This window comes from Miniopterus schreibersii, assembly GCF_964146895.1.
Source record: "Miniopterus schreibersii genome assembly, chromosome: 9".
Taxonomy (NCBI): Eukaryota; Metazoa; Chordata; class Mammalia; order Chiroptera; family Miniopteridae; genus Miniopterus; species Miniopterus schreibersii.
Genome location: NC_138118.1, coordinates 58,594,691 through 58,613,104, shown reverse-complemented (window position 1 = coordinate 58,613,104; position 18,414 = coordinate 58,594,691). Strand labels below are relative to the sequence as shown.

At 40.3% G+C, this 18,414-nt stretch overlaps 1 protein-coding gene across 6 annotated transcripts in view; it reads left to right on the top strand.

Moving 5' to 3' along the window:
* The window catches only part of KRIT1 (KRIT1 ankyrin repeat containing), a 35,285-nt gene extending 31,954 nt beyond the window's left edge, over positions 1-3,331 (top strand). For all 6 annotated transcript variants that reach the window (XM_081147855.1, XM_081147856.1, XM_081147853.1 and 3 more), the window contains 2 exons: positions 109-225; positions 735-3,331. In XM_081147855.1, the coding sequence (XP_081003981.1) occupies positions 109-225; positions 735-803 (186 nt within the window). In that variant the 3' untranslated portion in view covers positions 804-3,331. The remainder of the gene's footprint in view (positions 1-108; positions 226-734) is intronic.
* Positions 3,332-18,414: the final 15,083 nt, after the last annotated feature.

Sequence of the window (18,414 nt, the reverse complement as noted above, 5' to 3'; positions counted from 1 at the left end):
TTCTTTGAATAAGTTTTATTCTAACATTAGACCTGACTAGATAAGCGTAGATAGTAAGAGATTGGTGTTTTTAACATTTCAATACAACAATTTTTAATTATGTTGTAGGCTTTACTCATCAGTCTTAAGTATGGCTGTTTTATGTGGCAATTGGGAGATGCTGACACATGTTTTCAGATCCATAGTATGGAAAATAAAATGAGTTTTATAGTACACACAAAACAGGTAAGTACTTATCACTTATTCTAGACTTCTAATAATGAACTACTATATTAGTAAAATTATTTTTTATAAAATTACAATCCATTTTACTTCAGTGAAAACTGCTAATATGACATGAAATTAAAACATTTAAGACCAAGGGAAAAAAGCAGGCCTTTCCTAAGCAAACAAAGTCAGAAACTTATCTGAATAATTTATTTCTGTCTTATAACAGTGGAACACTCTTTTTCTGCCATTATAAAAAGTTCTAGTCAGTATTGCCTGTCTCTTCTGCCAGGGTAGTAGATGGTCCTTCTCTGTTCTTGACCAGTATCCTATGTGAGCCACTAGTTGAATCCAGCAGGTTGTTTCTTAAATTCCTTCAAAGGCCTGAGTAAATACTCTATTCTTGACAAGTTGCCCCCTAATAAAAAAGTGTCTTTTTAAATAGCTAGAGAACTGCCTACTTTCATGCATGTCGTTTACTGATCTAACATATTTCATATTTATTGTCAACTTGTTTTACTTTGTAGGCCGGCCTGGTGGTAAAACTGTTAATGAAGCTAAATGGACAGTTAATGCCTACCGAAAGAAATCCTTGAGAGGAAAGCAATTGATACTTAAGCTGCTGCATTTTGTGATACAGACTTTTTTCCATGAAAGATTTCTTAAACTATTACTTTTAACAAGGCACCTAGTCTCTTGTAATATATATGTATACTATTACGTTGTACAGAATCTGTACTTATGTTTGGTGTGTAATATACCAATTACTTTTATATAATATCCTCATAAGCTATTCTAATTTTTCAGAGAAATGCACAAAAAAGTGTAGATTGATAGTCTGTATAATGTTAGACCAAATAGTAAGCTTTATAAAAAGTTATTTTTGGTAAATGGTAAAGAATTTAGAGCGGAATGTGATGAAATTAAAATACATACAGCTTTGCTATAATTATGTGTCATTTCAAAACATACTTGAAAGTCAACATGATTTTAATAAAGAAATGTATTTTCTACTTAAGCCATTATAACACTTATTTAAAACATTTTCTGTAATTTCTGAACATTTCTCAGCATGGTTTTGAAAGACTTGGTTAAAATGGATCTAGGATAAACTAGTAACCCCCTGCATCATAATTACCTGGGTACCTCTTTAAAAAATGAGGATTTCAGAAACTAACTTTAAATAAGTCCATTTTCACTGTGGAAGTAGCAGGGCCTGGGAATCTTAAGTTTTGGTTAGTTTTCTGTTGAAATAATTCCAGATCCAATAATGAATTTGGATCATTAAAGTTAATTTCACAAAATTGCCTGGTACACAAGCACATATGTACATAGATACATAGGTTAAATGACACTCTCTAGGTAATCGTAGTTGCATTTATTAAGTTTATGTTGTATTTTTATGAGTAGGCTTAGTGATTTATTTATATTGCCTTTACATTATAGGATGTAGATCACCAAATATTTGGTTGTTTCATTTAGGGGAATACTGATATAAATGAGGAGCTAACTTGATTAACCAGCTCTTTAATAAGCTTAGGAACAAGTCTTTCCAAGCTAGTAGATCGATGTTCTAAGTAAGTTCAGAGATAGTCATATTTAAAGTTATCCTACAGATTATAGTATTTATATATCATCACCGATTCTTTATATAAACCTCTTATTTTTAATGGTGCTCTGTCTGAGCCTTATTAAAATTAAGATTATGTAGATAAGTAGGTTTAATGATAAAGCCCGATTTAATTCTGTGCTAAGCACTTTTGATTCTGCATGGGCAATGCCCTGGTTCAGTTTCATCCATCCCAATGGCCTCAGCTGTTACAAAAAGCCCTGTTGACTGGCAAACCTAGAACCTCAGCCTCTAGAGTTCTTCTGAACTCTAGATCTTAGTTTCCAATTTTGTCCTGATAAGCCGCCACATTTTGTGATACAGACTTTTTTCCATGAAAGATTTCTTAAACTATTACTTTTAACAAGGCACTTAGTCTACCTTCACCTAGTGGCCTACACGAGGAACTTCAGTTTCATCACAGCTGGAAAGAACTGCTTCGCCTCCTTGCTCCATTCTGTGCCTACGCTCGTATTCTGTGATTGGTTAATGGCATTACCAAGCTGCACCCAGTTGCTTAGCCTGGAAATCTTGGCGTGGCCTTCAACTTTTACCTCTCATCACCCCACATGTTCCACTTACCGAGTCTGTCCAATGTCTTGCCGGTCCTTTTCCACCCCTTCCTCCATTTGCACAGCACCCACCCCAAGTCCTTGTCATCTGTTCCTAAACTCGTAGCTTCCTCCCCTGACTTGGGCTCTAACCCTGCTCTCCTGTCACATCGGTGCCAACCTAACCTTTCTCAAAGATCTGATCATTTCATTATCCTTTGAAAACTCTCCTCACTACATGTTGAATTTAACCCCAGTCCCTTATTACTGAATACAGGGCCCTTAATTCTGGCACACACCTCCCTATCCAGACTAAACGTCCAACCCTTCCACATCATCCTGTGCTCCTCCCTGCCCAGTGTTTCCTAACCCTGACTGCAGTCGCATGGGCAGTTTACTTTATGACTTGAAATTTTAGGGTGGGGCCCAAGCATTTCCATTTTTAAAGTTTCTCCATGGGATTTTGATGTATAGCTTAGGGTTTAGAACTGCTGTTATAACCAATTTTAACTAGGAGATAGCCGAATGGTGTGGAAAGGATGCAATGATACTACATTAAACAACTCCCTGCTCCATAGAATATAGTGTACCCTCCCAGAGTTGGACAGTTTCCCTTCCCTGTACAGAAGGGAAGAGAAGACTATTAGAACAGCATGGCTATGAAAGTCTTAAAAATATATAGCATTAAAAAATCAATTTTAAAAATTAGTATTGAGAAATGAACAATAAGGAGGAAATGCAAACAGCTTTTAATGACTGCCTAGAATGGGCCAGGCATTATATGTGCAGTGAGGATAAAAGATGCCATTTTCCTTTTCATCACTGGATAAATCTGAGTGCCTTTTGTGTGCCAAGGGTCCAGTAGGAAGGAAAACAAAGTCCTGCTTTTGGTGAGCAAAGTTTAATGAGGAAGATGATAATGCTCATGGAAATATATATGGATAAACTCTAATAAAGTGTGATGAAAGAAAAATCAAGTGTACTATCTAACTATAAAAAAGGGAATGATCAAGTCTTAGACAAAGCTCAGATTTGTGTGTTGAAAGATCATCCTGGGCCAGCGCACAGAAGGGCTCAAAGGGGCCTGAGTAAGAAAGTATAAGACAAGGGGAAGAAAAAGATCAATGTTTCGACAAAAGCCAGTGACCTGTGGATACGAGAGGTAAGGAAGAGAGAGGAGTTAGAAATAATTCTCTTTCTGTCCTGGGCAACTGGGAAAAGGGCTCCGTACAACTGTCTGATACAGGGAATGGACGAGGGGGGTTTAAAGAAGGAAGTGTTGAGCTCGGTGGTGATGCCTGAGGCAGGAGCTCAGAAGGTCTGTAGGAGACGACAACTGAAACTCCAGGCACCGATTCAAAGCCACACGGAGAGAGCAGAGTGAGAAGCAAGCCAAAGAACACCAGCATTTGAGAACTGGGCAGAGGGAGAGCAGTGCATATCGTCGTCAGGAAAGCTGGGTGTGCGTAAGGAAAAGAAAGAGCTCGGCCTCATCCTATGCACTGTGTATTCAACGCATTTCATATGGGCAAACGTTACGTTAAAAGATCTTTAATATCACTAAAGAGAAAAACAGAGTATGTTTTAGTGGCGGAGAGCACATTCATTTATGGATATTTGAAAAACAGCTATCATGAGAGAGAGGTGTTTAAAATGCATTTCAAGTAAAAAGGAAAGCGAAAGAATAAAAATTTAGAGCCCCTGGAACTCATGCGCGGCTGGTGGTAATGCAGACTGGCACAACCACTTCGGAAAAAACAGTTCGGTAGTTTCTTCTATGCTATACATGCACCCACTATAGGACCCAGTAATTCCACTCCTAGGCATTTATCCAAAAGACGAAAACTTATATTCATGAAAAAATCTGTATGCAAATATTAACGGGATATATTTTCTGCAACTCAAATACCCTTCAGTGGATGAGTGAGTAAACAAAGCCAGGCACATTCTATTTCTGTTCAGCGACAAAGAGAATGAACTATTGGTGCACAATATGAATACATTCCAAATGCATTATATTAACTGAAAGAGGCCAGGCTCAGAAGGTTACATGCCGTCGCATTGCCTTCCATCTAGATGGCATTCTGGAAAAGGCAAAACTATAGGGTCAGGAAGCAAACAGTGGTTATCAGAGGTTAAGGTTGGGGGTGAGGGGGTGTGGGAATAAATAAATATAAACGGGCAGCATGAAGAGATTTAGGAGAATAAAAGAACTGTTCTGTATCCTGATTTTGACTGACAAATAGTGGTGTTTTTTTAAATCTCACAAAACTGTACATCAAAAAAAGAAACATTTTACTGTACATAAATTTTGCAAGTATATCTAAGAATCACAACTTGCTATACAAGTTAAAAATTTACCAAAGTTTTCTAAAGATTTAATAGAAATATGTTAGTACTTGAATTCCAATTGTGTGTGGTCAGAGAAGATTACAGAGAGGTTATATGTTTGAAAATGCAGACAACTTTAAACAAACTGGAAATACAAATCTTTGCTAACAGAAATGCAAAATGATCTTATTAAATTTGTTAAAATTATATGAAATAATAAAAAACTACTGAGTACATAAACAAAAATTAATGGTGGCTCAGCGCTGAGATATTTTGGGTGGCACTGATCATTGGTTTAATCTTCTGGTAAAGCAGTCTGGAAAATGTTTACTCCCCTTGACCTGATGATCCCACATTGAAGACAGTCCAAGGATGAACCCATTGCCCGCACTTTCTCATTTGCAGGGTTTCAGTGGTAAAATTTCCCCATTTGCCTAGGGAATAAACTGTATGTGCTGCAATTCAATGAGGAAAAAAATAATAGTTTATAACATTACCATAAAAATAGAACAAAACTGTACAGTTAAAAATAATGTAGTCCTAGCTGGTTTGGCTCAGTGGTTAGAGCGCTGGCCTGAGGACTGAAGGGTATTGGAGTCCATTCCGGTCAAGGGCACGTACCTCAGTTCCAGGCTCGATCCCCAGCCTTGGTCGGGGTGAGTGTGGGAGGCAACCAACTGATGTGTCTCTCACATCGATGCTTCTTTCCCTTCTACTCTCTCTAAAAAAGCAATGGAAAAAATATCCTTGGGTGAGGCTTAAAAAAATATATATCCAAGGCAATTGCTTTTAAAACAAGTCTCCCCCAGAGCATACCAGGTGCTTTACCTGTTACAGAATCATGTAATTGTGCCACCAACTCAATTAGACGAGCAAATAACCCAAGTATCTGAAACCAGTAATTAAAGCATCATTTGTTGACTTTGGGAGCTGTAGGATGTTTTAATAATGTGCCTTCCCAGTTACATGTTACAGATGCTGATAATGCTTTTTTTGTGTTTACTGAATATATACCAGTAGGGTAGTAAAAGGGAATGAACCTAAAATGACAATTCATCTGCAGATAGAATAACAGATAAACAATTTTTACTAAAGTCAGCTGTGTGCCATTTTTCCTTTCTGGGTTCTTTGCTTTCAGTTAATATTTAAGTTAGTTATGTACACATAACCACTAGGAAGAATAAAAGCCAGTCTGGATTTTTTATTTATTTCAGCCATTTCACTCACAAATAATTAAATGTATATAGTTAAAAGTGGATTTTAATTAATTTTATTTGAACTTTGGCTTACTTGTTAAGTTATTTACTATTTTAAAGTATGTGGGTGTTCACAGATCACATAATATTTTATGTCATATAATAGGTTAAACACAGGGTATTACTAAGTGCTATAAAATTAATAACTTTCCCCTCTTTCTTAGTCACAGTCATGAAATGAATGGTAAAATATTTCATATTTACATTATTGTGTAAATGAGGAAAGGTACAGCAACGGAAAACTTCCAAGATGGATCAGATAAACACTATTATAGGAGCTACCAGGACAAAATGTTTTTGGAACTTATTTTCAAGTTAAGAATAAAATTTGAGACAATTCTTAGGTAAGGATAATCCTAATCTGCTTCCATCTAATGTGGAGTTTAAATCACAAATCAGAAACTTAGTATTTAAACTCCCTAAAAGAAAGGAGATGGATACAAAAACTATCTGAACTGAGAAAATAAATTTCTGTTGTTTAAGCAAAAAAAAAAAAAGAGAGAGAGAGAGAAAACTACCTGTACTCCAAAGACCAATGGTGATATAAATTTCCATGTTAAAAGTAAGAAGCATTTTTCACCTCTATGCTATGCTGAGTAAAGAAGGTAAATATACTAAACAGCAGCTTTTAATGCCCTCAACTCCCCCCACCCCCAGAGAGACTTCTGGAACACCAGCAAATTATCTGCATTTCCAACAGTATGGTATGGCACAAAACTAGCCACGCAGATCAATGGAATAGAACGGACTTCCCAGAAACAGACTTCCCACACATGGGCAATTAATTTATGACAAAGGAGCCAAGAATATACAATGGGGAAAAGATAGTGTCTTCAATAAATGGTGTTGGCGAAACTGGACAGTCACATGCAAAAGAATGAAACTGGACAACTACCTAATATTGTACACAAAAACTAATTCAAATGAATTAAAGACTTGACGGTAAGACCTGAAACCCTAAAAAGTCTACATGAAAACATTGGGGGTAGGATCCTTGACATCCGTCTTGGTGATGATCTTTTGGATCCGATACCTAAAGCAAGTGGTACTACATCGCACTAGAAAGCTGCTTCACAGCAAAGGAAACCATCAAGAGAATGAAAAGGCAACCCCAAAAACTTACTGAATGGGAGAAAATATTTGCAAATCTGATAAGAAGTTAATATCCAAATATATAAAGAACTCATACAACTCTATGGGAAAAAAACAATCTGATTTTAAAAATGGGCAGAGGCCTTGTGGGCGTGGCTCAGTGGTTGACCATCGGCCTAGGATCCAGGGGATCTCGGTTTGATTCCCCGTCAGGGCACATGCTTGGGTTTTGGGCTCAAACCCCAGTGGGAGGCGCGCAAGAGGCATCAGATCAATGACTCTTTCATCATTATTGTTTCTATCTCTCTCCCTCTCCCTTCCTCTCTCTAAAATCAATAAAGGCATATTTTTTTAAAAAATGGGCAGAGGATCTGAATAGACATTTTTCCGAATAAAACATACAGATGGCGAACAGGTACATGAAAAGGCGCTCAACATCACTAGTCAGGAAAACGTAAATCAAAACCACAGTGATATACCACCTCACGCCTGTTAGAATGGCTATTGCCAAAGACAAGAAATCACAACTGACGAGATGTGGAGGAAAGGGAGCCCTCGCGCACCGCTGGTGGGAATGGAAGTTGGTGCAGCCCCTATGGAAAATAGTGCGGGGGTTTTTCAAAAAGTTACAAACAGAACTACCATAGGGTCCAGCTCTTCCACTTCTGGGTATTTATCCAAAGGAAACAAAAACACTAACTTAAAAAGTGATATGCACCTGGACCTTTATTGCTGCATTATTCACAACAGCCAAGACAGAGAAGAAACTTAAGTGTCCGTCAACAGACGAATGGATTTAAAAAATGGGATACACGCAAATATTATTCAGCCATAAAAAAGAAATCTGGACATTTGGGACAACGTGGAGGATCTCAAGGGCATTATGCTAAGTGAAATAAGTCATCAAGAAAGATAAATACCATATGAACTCATATGTGAAATCTAAACGAAACAAACAAACAAAAACCCGAGCTCAGGGACAGAGAACAGATTGGTGGTTGCCAGAGGCAGGGGGTTTAGGGCGGGGGAAGTGGGTCAAAAGGCACAAACTTTCAGTTATAACATGAATCCTGGGGATAAATGTACAGCACGGTGACTATAGTTAATAATTCTGTATTGTACATTTAAAAGTAGCTAAAAGAGTAGATCTTAGAAGTTCTCATCACAAGAAAAAAAAATTGTAACTATGTATGGTGACAGATGTTAACTATATTTTGTAGTGATCATTTTGCAATATATACAAATATCAAATCATTGTCCTGTACACCAAACACCAGTCTACTGCTATATGCCAATCACATCTCAATTTTTAAAAAACAGCACAGGTTTCTAGAACACCAGCTAATTATAGGTATGGCCAATTAGTCACCCAGTCTTAACCCAGGCAGATGACAGCCCGCAAATCCAACCCCCGAAATAGCATACTAAAAGGCTACCCGGGCAGAATTACTATGTCAAAGGGAGCCTCGCCGCTTTTCATAAATTCTAAGTTCGTTATTTAACTTTAAATTCCAGATTGGAAGTTGGTGGTGTGGGAAGCGACTGGGAGGTCCGTGCACTGAAACAGCTCTGTAACAGTTGCGAGGCTGTGCACAAGGGCTGGGGGAGGCGGTGGGCCAGCCACCCCGACGACCAGGAAGGCTGTGACTTCCGAGGGGCGCTCAGCGACCGGCCGGGGAGGATGCCCCGCTCTGCAGACCAGGGGCCCCTGCCAACCAGCCGGGCGCCTTTGGCATGAGCCTGCGGGTGGTAACACACTGGAGGTTAAACTAGCGCTCCAAGGGCATTGTACTTACTTAATCCTCACATGGGGATATTTTTCCTGCTGCTTTTCAGAGGGAGCGGAAGGGAGGGAGAAGGGGAGGGGGAGGGGGAGGGGGAGGGGGAGGGGGAGGGGAGGGGAGGGGAGGGGAGGGGAGGGGGAGAAACATCGATGTGAGAGACACGCTGGCCCGCGGCGGGCAGGGCATGGAGCCCGGACCCCGGGCCGGCGCTCTCACACCCAGCAAAGCCCACCAGGGCCCTAAGGGCATTTTAAACACAACTCTGAAGTACAGATGCAATAGCGTTCACAAAAAGACGTAAATGAGTTAAAGTGTCAATTTAATAATATTTCATCCACGGCACAACTCACTGGCTTATTCAGTTTTGCTGTATTTCACGTGTTGGTACACCGGGCAAGGTCCTTTTCCGCTTCCCGCTTCCCTGCGGCGGCGCCGGGGTCAGGGTTCGAGTCCCGTCAGGGCACGTGCCTGGGTTGCAGGTGGGATCCGGGCCCCTGGCGGGCGTCTGCGGGAGGCCACCAAGCGGTCTCTCTCTCTCTCTCCCCCTCTTCCACTTCTTTCTCAATTAAAAAAAAAAAAATCGATGGAAATAATATCCTCGGGTGATGATTAACCAAAAACCCCAGAACCAAACCCCAAGCCCCTCTATACACGCGGTCCTTCCATCACGTCCTCACATTCTGCAAACGCGGCCTGTTTGCCGACAATCGCGCGTTGGGCCGCACTGAGCCGGGACCGCATCAGTCTGGCAACTGCCTCGCCGCGTGCAGACGACGGGAGGGGCGGGCGACGGTCCCCAGGAGCCGCCTCCGCGCTCCGCCGGGCCGCTGCACGTGCGCCCCGGCGGGCCCCCCCAAATCTCCACGTCAGGGTGCGGGCGGGATCCCCGCAGACTGGCGCCCCGGTGAGCGTTCCTCCCGGCCCCGGCCCTGGTCCTCCGGCCGGCCCGTGATCCGGGAGCCCGGCGCCGCCTGGAGAACGGCCTGCGCGGAACCGAGGCAGACGCGGGTCGGGCTCCGGGAGGGGGTTGGTCCCGCAGCGACGAGCCGGGCCCCCCGCGGCCGCACGCGGCTCCTCCCGCGGTCGGTGGGCGCGCAGGGCTCGGTCCCAGCTCCTCGCAGCGCCGCCAGCCGAGAGGTCGACTCGGGCTGATGAGCGTGGGGGAACCCGGAGGGCCAGCGCCCAGGCCCGCGGCGCTCGGGGCCGCTGCCCGTGAGAATCAGATGCCCTCCCCGATTAAACCCGAACCTCGCTCTCCAAACCCGGGAGATCCCAGTGCGCGAGCGGAGGACGCGGCCGCGCGCCCCGCCGGGCACGGAGCGGAGGCCCGGCCTGCTCCCTAGGGTCCCACTGTGACCCGGACAGCTCACAAACGCCCAGGGGCGCGGCCGAGACACGCGGGGCGCTCGCGCGGGCCCGGGGCCGCCGGGGCCGGGAGCAGGCGGCCGACCTCGCCGGGGCTGCGCCGCGCGCCGGGTGGAGCTCCAGGCGGCCGAGCGCGGCGCTGCGACTCACGCCCGCCACCTGCCAGAGCAAACCCAGGTTTTCAGTTCCTCCCGCTTCCCCTCATCACCTGCCGCTCTCCAAGTCCCCCTCTGCCGCATGCCCCAGGGGTACCCGCCTCTCCCGCGCGTGCATCCTGCCCCACGCGGCTGTAGCTTCTGTTGAGGGACACCCCCCTGCCGCCCCCGCACTCTAGGAAACAACTTGTTGACGCCGCTGCACCGTATAAGAAGGTCCTGTGGCTCCCTGAATGTCCATGTCTTTCAGATATGTAACAAATCCCAGTGGGTTACTGCTCACCTTTACTTATATATACCGAAACAGAGTTGGGATGTATTTTTGCCTGTAAAATTGGCAATATTTGCTTTAAATGAGACCTTCAGTGTATGTCAGGATGAGAGATTTTCTCGTATACAGTTTTAGAATGTTATTTAGCTGAATGTTCACATGGAAATGGTTAAATAATGGTTGGCACATCCTTCGATGGAATACACTGCAGGCGTGAAAGATAAGCTTTTTGAATATTTGATTTCAAATCACCTGTTAACTCTGATGTATATTCTGTGATGATGGAAACATTTAATGTCTGCACTGTTGAATAAGGTAGTTACCAGCCATGTGTGGCTACTGAACACTTGAAATGTGGCTACTGTGATTGAGCTAAATTGTAATTTAATTTAACTTAAATTGAAACAGTCATGTGTGACTAGTAGCTACTATATTGGACAATGATGTTACATAGTAAGGTCTCAATTTTGTAAAAAAAGAAAAAAGTATGTGTATGATATTCACCACTGGTTATTTCTGAGAAGTGGCTATAGGGGACATTATAGTTGCTTCCCTAGCCTCTGTTCTGGCTTTGGGTTGCTCTCTCCCTGATATCTATGTAACATCTATCATCTATCTATCCACCTACCTACCTACCCATCTATTTATCTAATCTATGTATCTCCCCTGCAATTTGGGAGAGGCTTATGTCACCCCTGGCTGTAGGAGTGAGGCACATGGCAGTGTCTAAAACAAGTCATGGGTTCAGGGTTGGGCACATAAGCTAATTTGGGTCAATGGAACAGGAGATTTCATCTCTGGCTCAGTTTCTCCTAGAATACCAATCCAAGTTGGGTGTAGCATTCATGGTCAATCTAGGCATTCACACATGGAGACCAGAGCAGCTTGTTTAATAAGTTTGCCATTCAAAAACAGCAGAAAAACAGCCTTTTTGTTAAACAACAATGTGAATGTATTTAATGCTACTAACTTTATGCTTAATACAGTTAAAATAATAAATTTTAGATCTATTTTACCACTATAAAAATTTAAACCAAAACAACCATTTTGCAGAAAAATGACCAGACTCCTGGGGACAAAACTACCATAAACGGTGGTTACCAATCAAGATCACAATTCCATGTATGTCATGCTTACTAAAGCCCAAGGGCTAAAGCCACCTGAAGATGCCATCCCCACAAAAACCAAATGCACAATCTGGGCTGCTACAAAAATGCCAAGATCAAAACTCTCAGGTCATAAAACCATGGATACTTGCCATCCCAGAGCCCTAATTTCCCCAATTGCATTTATTTTTCAAAGTATTCAGCCAATGCACCAGATGTTGCAATTTGAGAAGTGGTCAAAGAATAACACCCTTTCTTCCTCTCCCAAATTCTTTATCAGTAAATATAATTAGGCAGAAGGGGATCAGAATATCACATTTATTACTGATAAAACAGTTTAGAGAAAGTGTCTTTGGTCTGCTAAGTGAACTTGTAATTATTCGCCCCTGAATTTGACATACTTGCTTTGTCATCACACAGATGAACAACCTTGGCTCCCTCAGCAGGTATGCAAACCTCTGTAGAAGACAGCTAACCAGAACACAAATCTTGCAGGCAGAAGGGCCTGAAGAAAAGAGCCCCGAAGGAGCTGAGGTCATCAGTTATCTAAGTCTCTGTAGAGGAGACACTGTGGAGATGAGACTCAAAGCCAAGGGCATTGCACAGTTTTCTCCATATAGAAACATGGAGCCAGGAGAAAGCAGTTACTTCCCCACACATCTCAAGAATTAAAAGAAAACTTGGGCACACCAATAACCATTAAATCAAATTAATAAGATTTCAAAAATCAAATTTTACAGAACCTTCAGGGAACAGATCAACCCTGTTATTAGGATAAGTTACCCAGCTCATGAAGGTATAACCTTGACAGCAGAACTGGACAAGAACAATACAGAAAAGGGAAAATATTAGCAAAATTACTAATAACCATAGACATAAAATTCTGAGTAATTTAGAACTGAATTAAAAAGTAATATATCATGACCAAGTTTGATTTATGGAAGAAATGCCAATATTCAATAAAGAAAATTTATTAAGGTGATATACTACGTTAGCAGATTCAAGAAATAAGACAAAGATAGCTACTATCATCCCGCCTATTCCACATTAGACTGAAGGGCTTAACAAACGCAATAAGACAATAGTCAGGGAATTTGATAAGAAGAAACAAAAACTGCCAATACTTATAATACCGTTCTTATAGAAAATCTAAAAATGTATAAAGTTATTAGAACTAGTAAGAGAGTCCAGTCAGACTGCTGAATATAAGACCAACATACAAAATTAGTAGTGTTCCAATATACCAATTTTTTTTAACTAGAGGAAGACATAGAAAATAGATATCACCAGTAGCAACAACGATATACCATGTTATTAACTAAGAAGACTTGTTATCATAAATATATCTTTCCTTTTACAAATTAATTTACAAAAAATTCAATTCTTACTGAAATACGAGCAAGATATTTTGTGGAACTTAACACACTGACCCTGAACTTCATCTAGCTGTGTAAAGGATTGAGAATAACCACCATGGTTTTGAAGAAAAAGGGTAAGGTGAGGGGACTTTCTCTACCAGATATCAAGGTTTGGTATAAGCCCTGGCCAGGTAGCTCAGTAGCTCAGTTGGCTAGAGCATCGTCTGGATACACCAAGGTTTCAGGTTTGATCCCTGATCAGGGCACATACAAGAGTCAACCAATGAATGCATAAGTAAGTGGAACAACAAATTGATGTGTGTTTTTTTTTCTCTCTCTCTCTAAAAAAATCAATCAATAAAATTAAAAAAAAAAAGATTTAGTATAAAGTTATAATCATTAAAAGGTGGTAGTGATGCAAACTCAGACAAGCAGATAAAAGAAATAGAATTGAAAGTCCAGAAACAGCTCCATACATATATGATGTATTATTGAGGAAGCATTAAAAATTAGTGAAGAAAGGATTTACTATTCAATAAATTGTCAGAGACAATTGTCTAGACATATAAGAAAAAATTAAATTAGATCCCTACCTCATAGCACACACAAAATAATTTCTGTATAAAGAACTAACTGTGACAGGGAAAGCATAACATTTTTTAGAATTTGTGCTGGATATCTTTCATTTGTACCTTATATCAATTAGTCTCTGCTGCATAACAATGAATTAAACTCATAATTCTGTGGGCTAGACACTTGGGGGTGGCTCCGCGAGGCGGTTCTTCTGATAGTCCCGCTGGGCTCACCCATACATCTGTGATCAGCGCCAGTCAGCTAGGTCTCTCTGCTTCTGAGTGATACCTGGCTGACGGATAAAGAAACTAGTCAGGTGTTTATCACCCAGTAGGCTAGCTCAGACTTCTTCACATAGCATAGATAGTAGGGGGTCTCAGAAGCTGTGGCAGTCTTATGTTTCAACGTCTTAAGTGTCTCTCAAAACTCTGTTAGTGTCATGTCTGCTAAGGCCCCGCTGGCCAAAGTAAGTCAGGTGGCCAAGCTGAGATTCAAGAGGTGGGGGAATAGGCTCTACCTCTCAGGGCATATAAAAGAGATACAAAAAATGTACACCCATTTTTGTAATCTCCACCCTCTGACTCCGCTTTGTGTCCCAGGGGGCTAAGCTGTATGGACTGCGTCAAGTGTGTCTCACTCTCTCTGGCTTCCGTTTGTTCAGCCAGTGGGGATCTGCAGCAGAAGGTAAGAGGAATGGATGACAGTGAGAGTGGGGATTTATTCCCTTGGCTCCCTTGCTGTGGCATTGCTGTGGAGTGACTGTTTTTCCACCCAAGGGCCCAGCCCCAGTCAAGTGATCTTTGTTCACAGTGCACTGTTTCTTTCTCCCCTTCGGGCTTAGGAGCAGCAGTGAGATTAACTGTTCCTAGCCCTGGGTTACAGCATTACCCTCTGTGGTTTCTCTATACTCTACTCACACGTTTGTAAATAACCTCTCTATTAAACTTTCCCTCAGGTACTCAATTTGAGTAGATCATGTCTTTCCTGTGGGACCCTGACTGACACAGAAGTAAATATAAAACAAATTTCTTAAATGAGGCACTAAAATCAAAACCCGTCAAATTAAAATATGACAAAACACACTGTGGAAATAGAAAATTATAAGCCCAAATACGTTGACTAAGCCATAGTTAAAATTATAGTTAAAGCCATAAGCCATACATTTTGAGAAACTTTTGAGTGGAGATCATTTGGATACAGATTATTTTAATAACCTTTAACAACAAGTTAAAGCAAAATCCAAAAGTGTATTGATTAAACCCCAGTCCATCTTGGTGTGGTTAAGATTCTGTTGAAGTTAGATCTATGCACGGATGTAACATAACTTATTCAACATGTCTCCAATTATGGACACTTATGTCTTTTCCCAATCTGTTATTATTACAAACAGTGCTTTTTGTGTCCAATTAAGAATTCATTCTCATGTCAACTGTAACTGAAATTTTTTTAAAAGAGAAATGATCTGATTACTGACAGTATACTAAAAAAAAAAAAAAAAAAGAATTCATTCTCTATTCTAATGTCATAAAGACATCCTCCGGTATCATCTACTTAGAGTCTTATTGTTTTACTTTTCACATTTAAATCTATAGCCCATCTATAAAACTGATTTTGGGGATGACATGATAGAGGTCAAATATCTTCTTCTTTCCACATGAATTCCCAGTTATCTAGAATCAAGAGACATCCTTTCCCCAGTGCTCTGAGTGTCACCTTTGCCATAAGTCAAGGTCACATACAGGCATGGGTTCCACCCTTTTCATCTCACCCTTTCTATGAACTTATGCCTTAGAGTCATCTTTCAAAAATAGCACTTAGGCTTTGTTTTGTTTAGTTAAAACCTGACTTTTAATTGGTTATTTAGTCCATTCATATTTATTTTGATTATCAATATATTTGGACTTATTTCTACCTTATTTAAAAATTTTACTTCTGATTTCCCTTTTTTCTCCTTTGTTGCTTTTTAAAAAAAAATCTCACTGAATTTTTTTTTTTTTAAATATATCTTTATTGATTTCAGAGAGGAAAGGAGAGGGAGAGAGAGATAGAAACATCAAGATGTGAGAGTCATTGATCGAGCCTGCAACCCGGGCATGTGCCCTGACCGGGAATCAAACCCCGATCGCCTGGATCCTAGGTTGACGCTCAACCACTGAGCCACGCCCGGCTGGACATCACTGAATTTTGTTATTGTTCGTCTTTTGTGTTTTCCATTATTTAAAGTTTTTCTCTCTAAAAGTCAAATTTATTCCCTCTACTTTTATTCTTTTAATGACTTATAATTTATCAAATTTTATCAAGCTTGCGTAACAAAGTCTTAAAGCTGAACAACTTCCATCTACCTCAGATAAAAAAGACTTCACAACATTTTAGCTGAGGTCCTGTTAATTTATTTTGAAGTAATATTAGATTTATAGAAAACTTGCAATAGTAAAGAGAATTCCCTTTTACCCTTCTCCCAGCTTCCCCTAATATCAACATTTTTAATAATCATAGTACAATTATCAAAACAAAAATACTTAAATTGGTATAGTACTAGTACTAATAACTAAACTACAGACTTTATTTGGAATTTATGTTTTTACACTACCTTTTTTTCTGTTCCAGGGTCTAATCTGGGATCCCATATTAAATTTAGTTATCATGTCTCTCTAGTTTCCACCAATCTGTCACAGCTTCTGAGTCTTTCCTTGTCTCTTACGACCTCAACACCTTTAAAGAGTCAGTTATTTGGCAGAACGTCCCTCAATTTGGATTTGTCTGCTGTTTTTTTTCCTGGGGTTATGCAGTTTTGTCAAGAATACCACAGAAGTGACATGCCTTTCTCAGTCCTCCTTATCTGGGAGCACATGATGCATGAGTGATACTGACTTTAATCACTTGGCAAAGGAGGTGTCTACTGGGCCTCTGCACTGTAGTTACCATTACCTCCTGTAATTAATAAACTCTTTGGGGAGATTCCTGACTTAATTATTATTGTACAGTATTCCAGTTCTGCCTTCTTTAATAACAGACATGATACACAATTATTGTTCTGCAGACCACTATTTCTTTGCATTTACGTATGTGTCTGTCGTCTTACTTGCTCACCATTCCCTCTTGATAGCATTATCTGACGTCTTTTAGAGGTTCCTTTAGAGCAAGTCTCATGGTGGTAGAAGTTACAAGTTTTGTTTTTCGTCAAGTGTTTTTATTTTCCTTTTACTTCTGAATGATAATTTGGCTGGGTACCCAATTCTAGGTGGATAGTGACTTTCACCATTTCAAATAAGTTATTCCACTGTTCTCCAGCTTTTACCGTAGCTGCTCATCTTGCCATTCCTTTGTAGGTATTCCCTCCCTCCCCTTGGACTACTCCCATGATATTTTCTTTGTTTATATTGTTCTGTAGTTTTAGGATGAAATTTTATTTATTCTGGTTTGGGTATGTTGTACATAATGGATCTGTGGATTCATATTTTTCAATTCTGGAGCATTCGTAGCCATTATTTCTTTAAATATTGCCTTTCCTCCACTATGTCCACTTTCTTCTTCTGGAACTCTAATTAGATATATGTTAGTCCTTCTCTGTATTTTCCATGTGCTCTTTCATATTTTCCATCCCCTTATCTCTCTTTACTACATCTTGGATATATCTTCCAGGCATAGTTTTTAGTTCACTAATTGTTCACTAGTTGTTCTAGCATCATTTGTAAAAAGGCCGTCTTTATTTCCAGTGCTCCAAAATACCATCTTTTCCATAAACCATATCCATATGTCATAATCAAATGCCTGTTCCTGGGCCTTCTATACATTCTACTAATCTATTTGTATATTTGTTTTTTAACCTTAATTAGAAATACTTTATTGATAAAAATGCAAACTATCATCTGAGCCTTTAGCAAGCTGCAGTCTTTCAGCTGGTGGAGGATCTCGCCTCCATGTTCATGGCTGCCAACTAATCAGGGTAGTGGTTGCTGAAGGCTGAGGTGGCTGCAGTAATATCTTTTTTTTTTTTTTTTTACTTTAAATAATTTTTTATTTTTCAATTACAATTGACATACAATATTATATTAGTTTCAGGTGTACAACCCAGTGATTAGACATTACATAACTTATGAAGTGATTACCCAATAAATCTAGGACCTATCTTAATCCCTTCACATTCTTGACCCACTTCCCCCAACCCCCCTCCCATCTGGCAACTGTCAAAATGTTCACTGTATCTATGAGTCTGTTTCTGTTCTGCTTGTTGTTTTATATTGTTTTTTAGATTCCACATATAGTCATCTGGCATTTGTCTTCCTCTGTGTGACTTATTTCACTCAGCACAATACCCTCTAGGTCTGTCCATGTTGTTGCAGATGGCAAGATTTCATTCTTTTTTATGGCTGAGTCATATTCCATTGTATGTATGCACCAATTCTTTATCTGTTCATCTATTGATGGACACTTAGGTTGCTTCCATATCTTGTCTATTGTAAATATTATTACAGTGAATATACAGTTGTATATGTCTTTTTGATTTAGTGTTTTGGGTTTCTTCAGATAAATACCCAGAAGTGGAATCGCTGAGTTCTTCTTTGTCTCTCATTATAGTCTTTGTTTTAAAGTCTATGCTCTCTGGTATAAGTATTGCTACTCCAGCTTTTGGTTTGTTTGTTTCCATTTTCAGGAAATATATTTTTCCATCCCTTTACTTTCAGTCTCTGTGTGTCTTTTGACCTGAAGTGAGTCTCTTGTAGACAGCATATGTAATGGTCTTGTTTTGTTATCC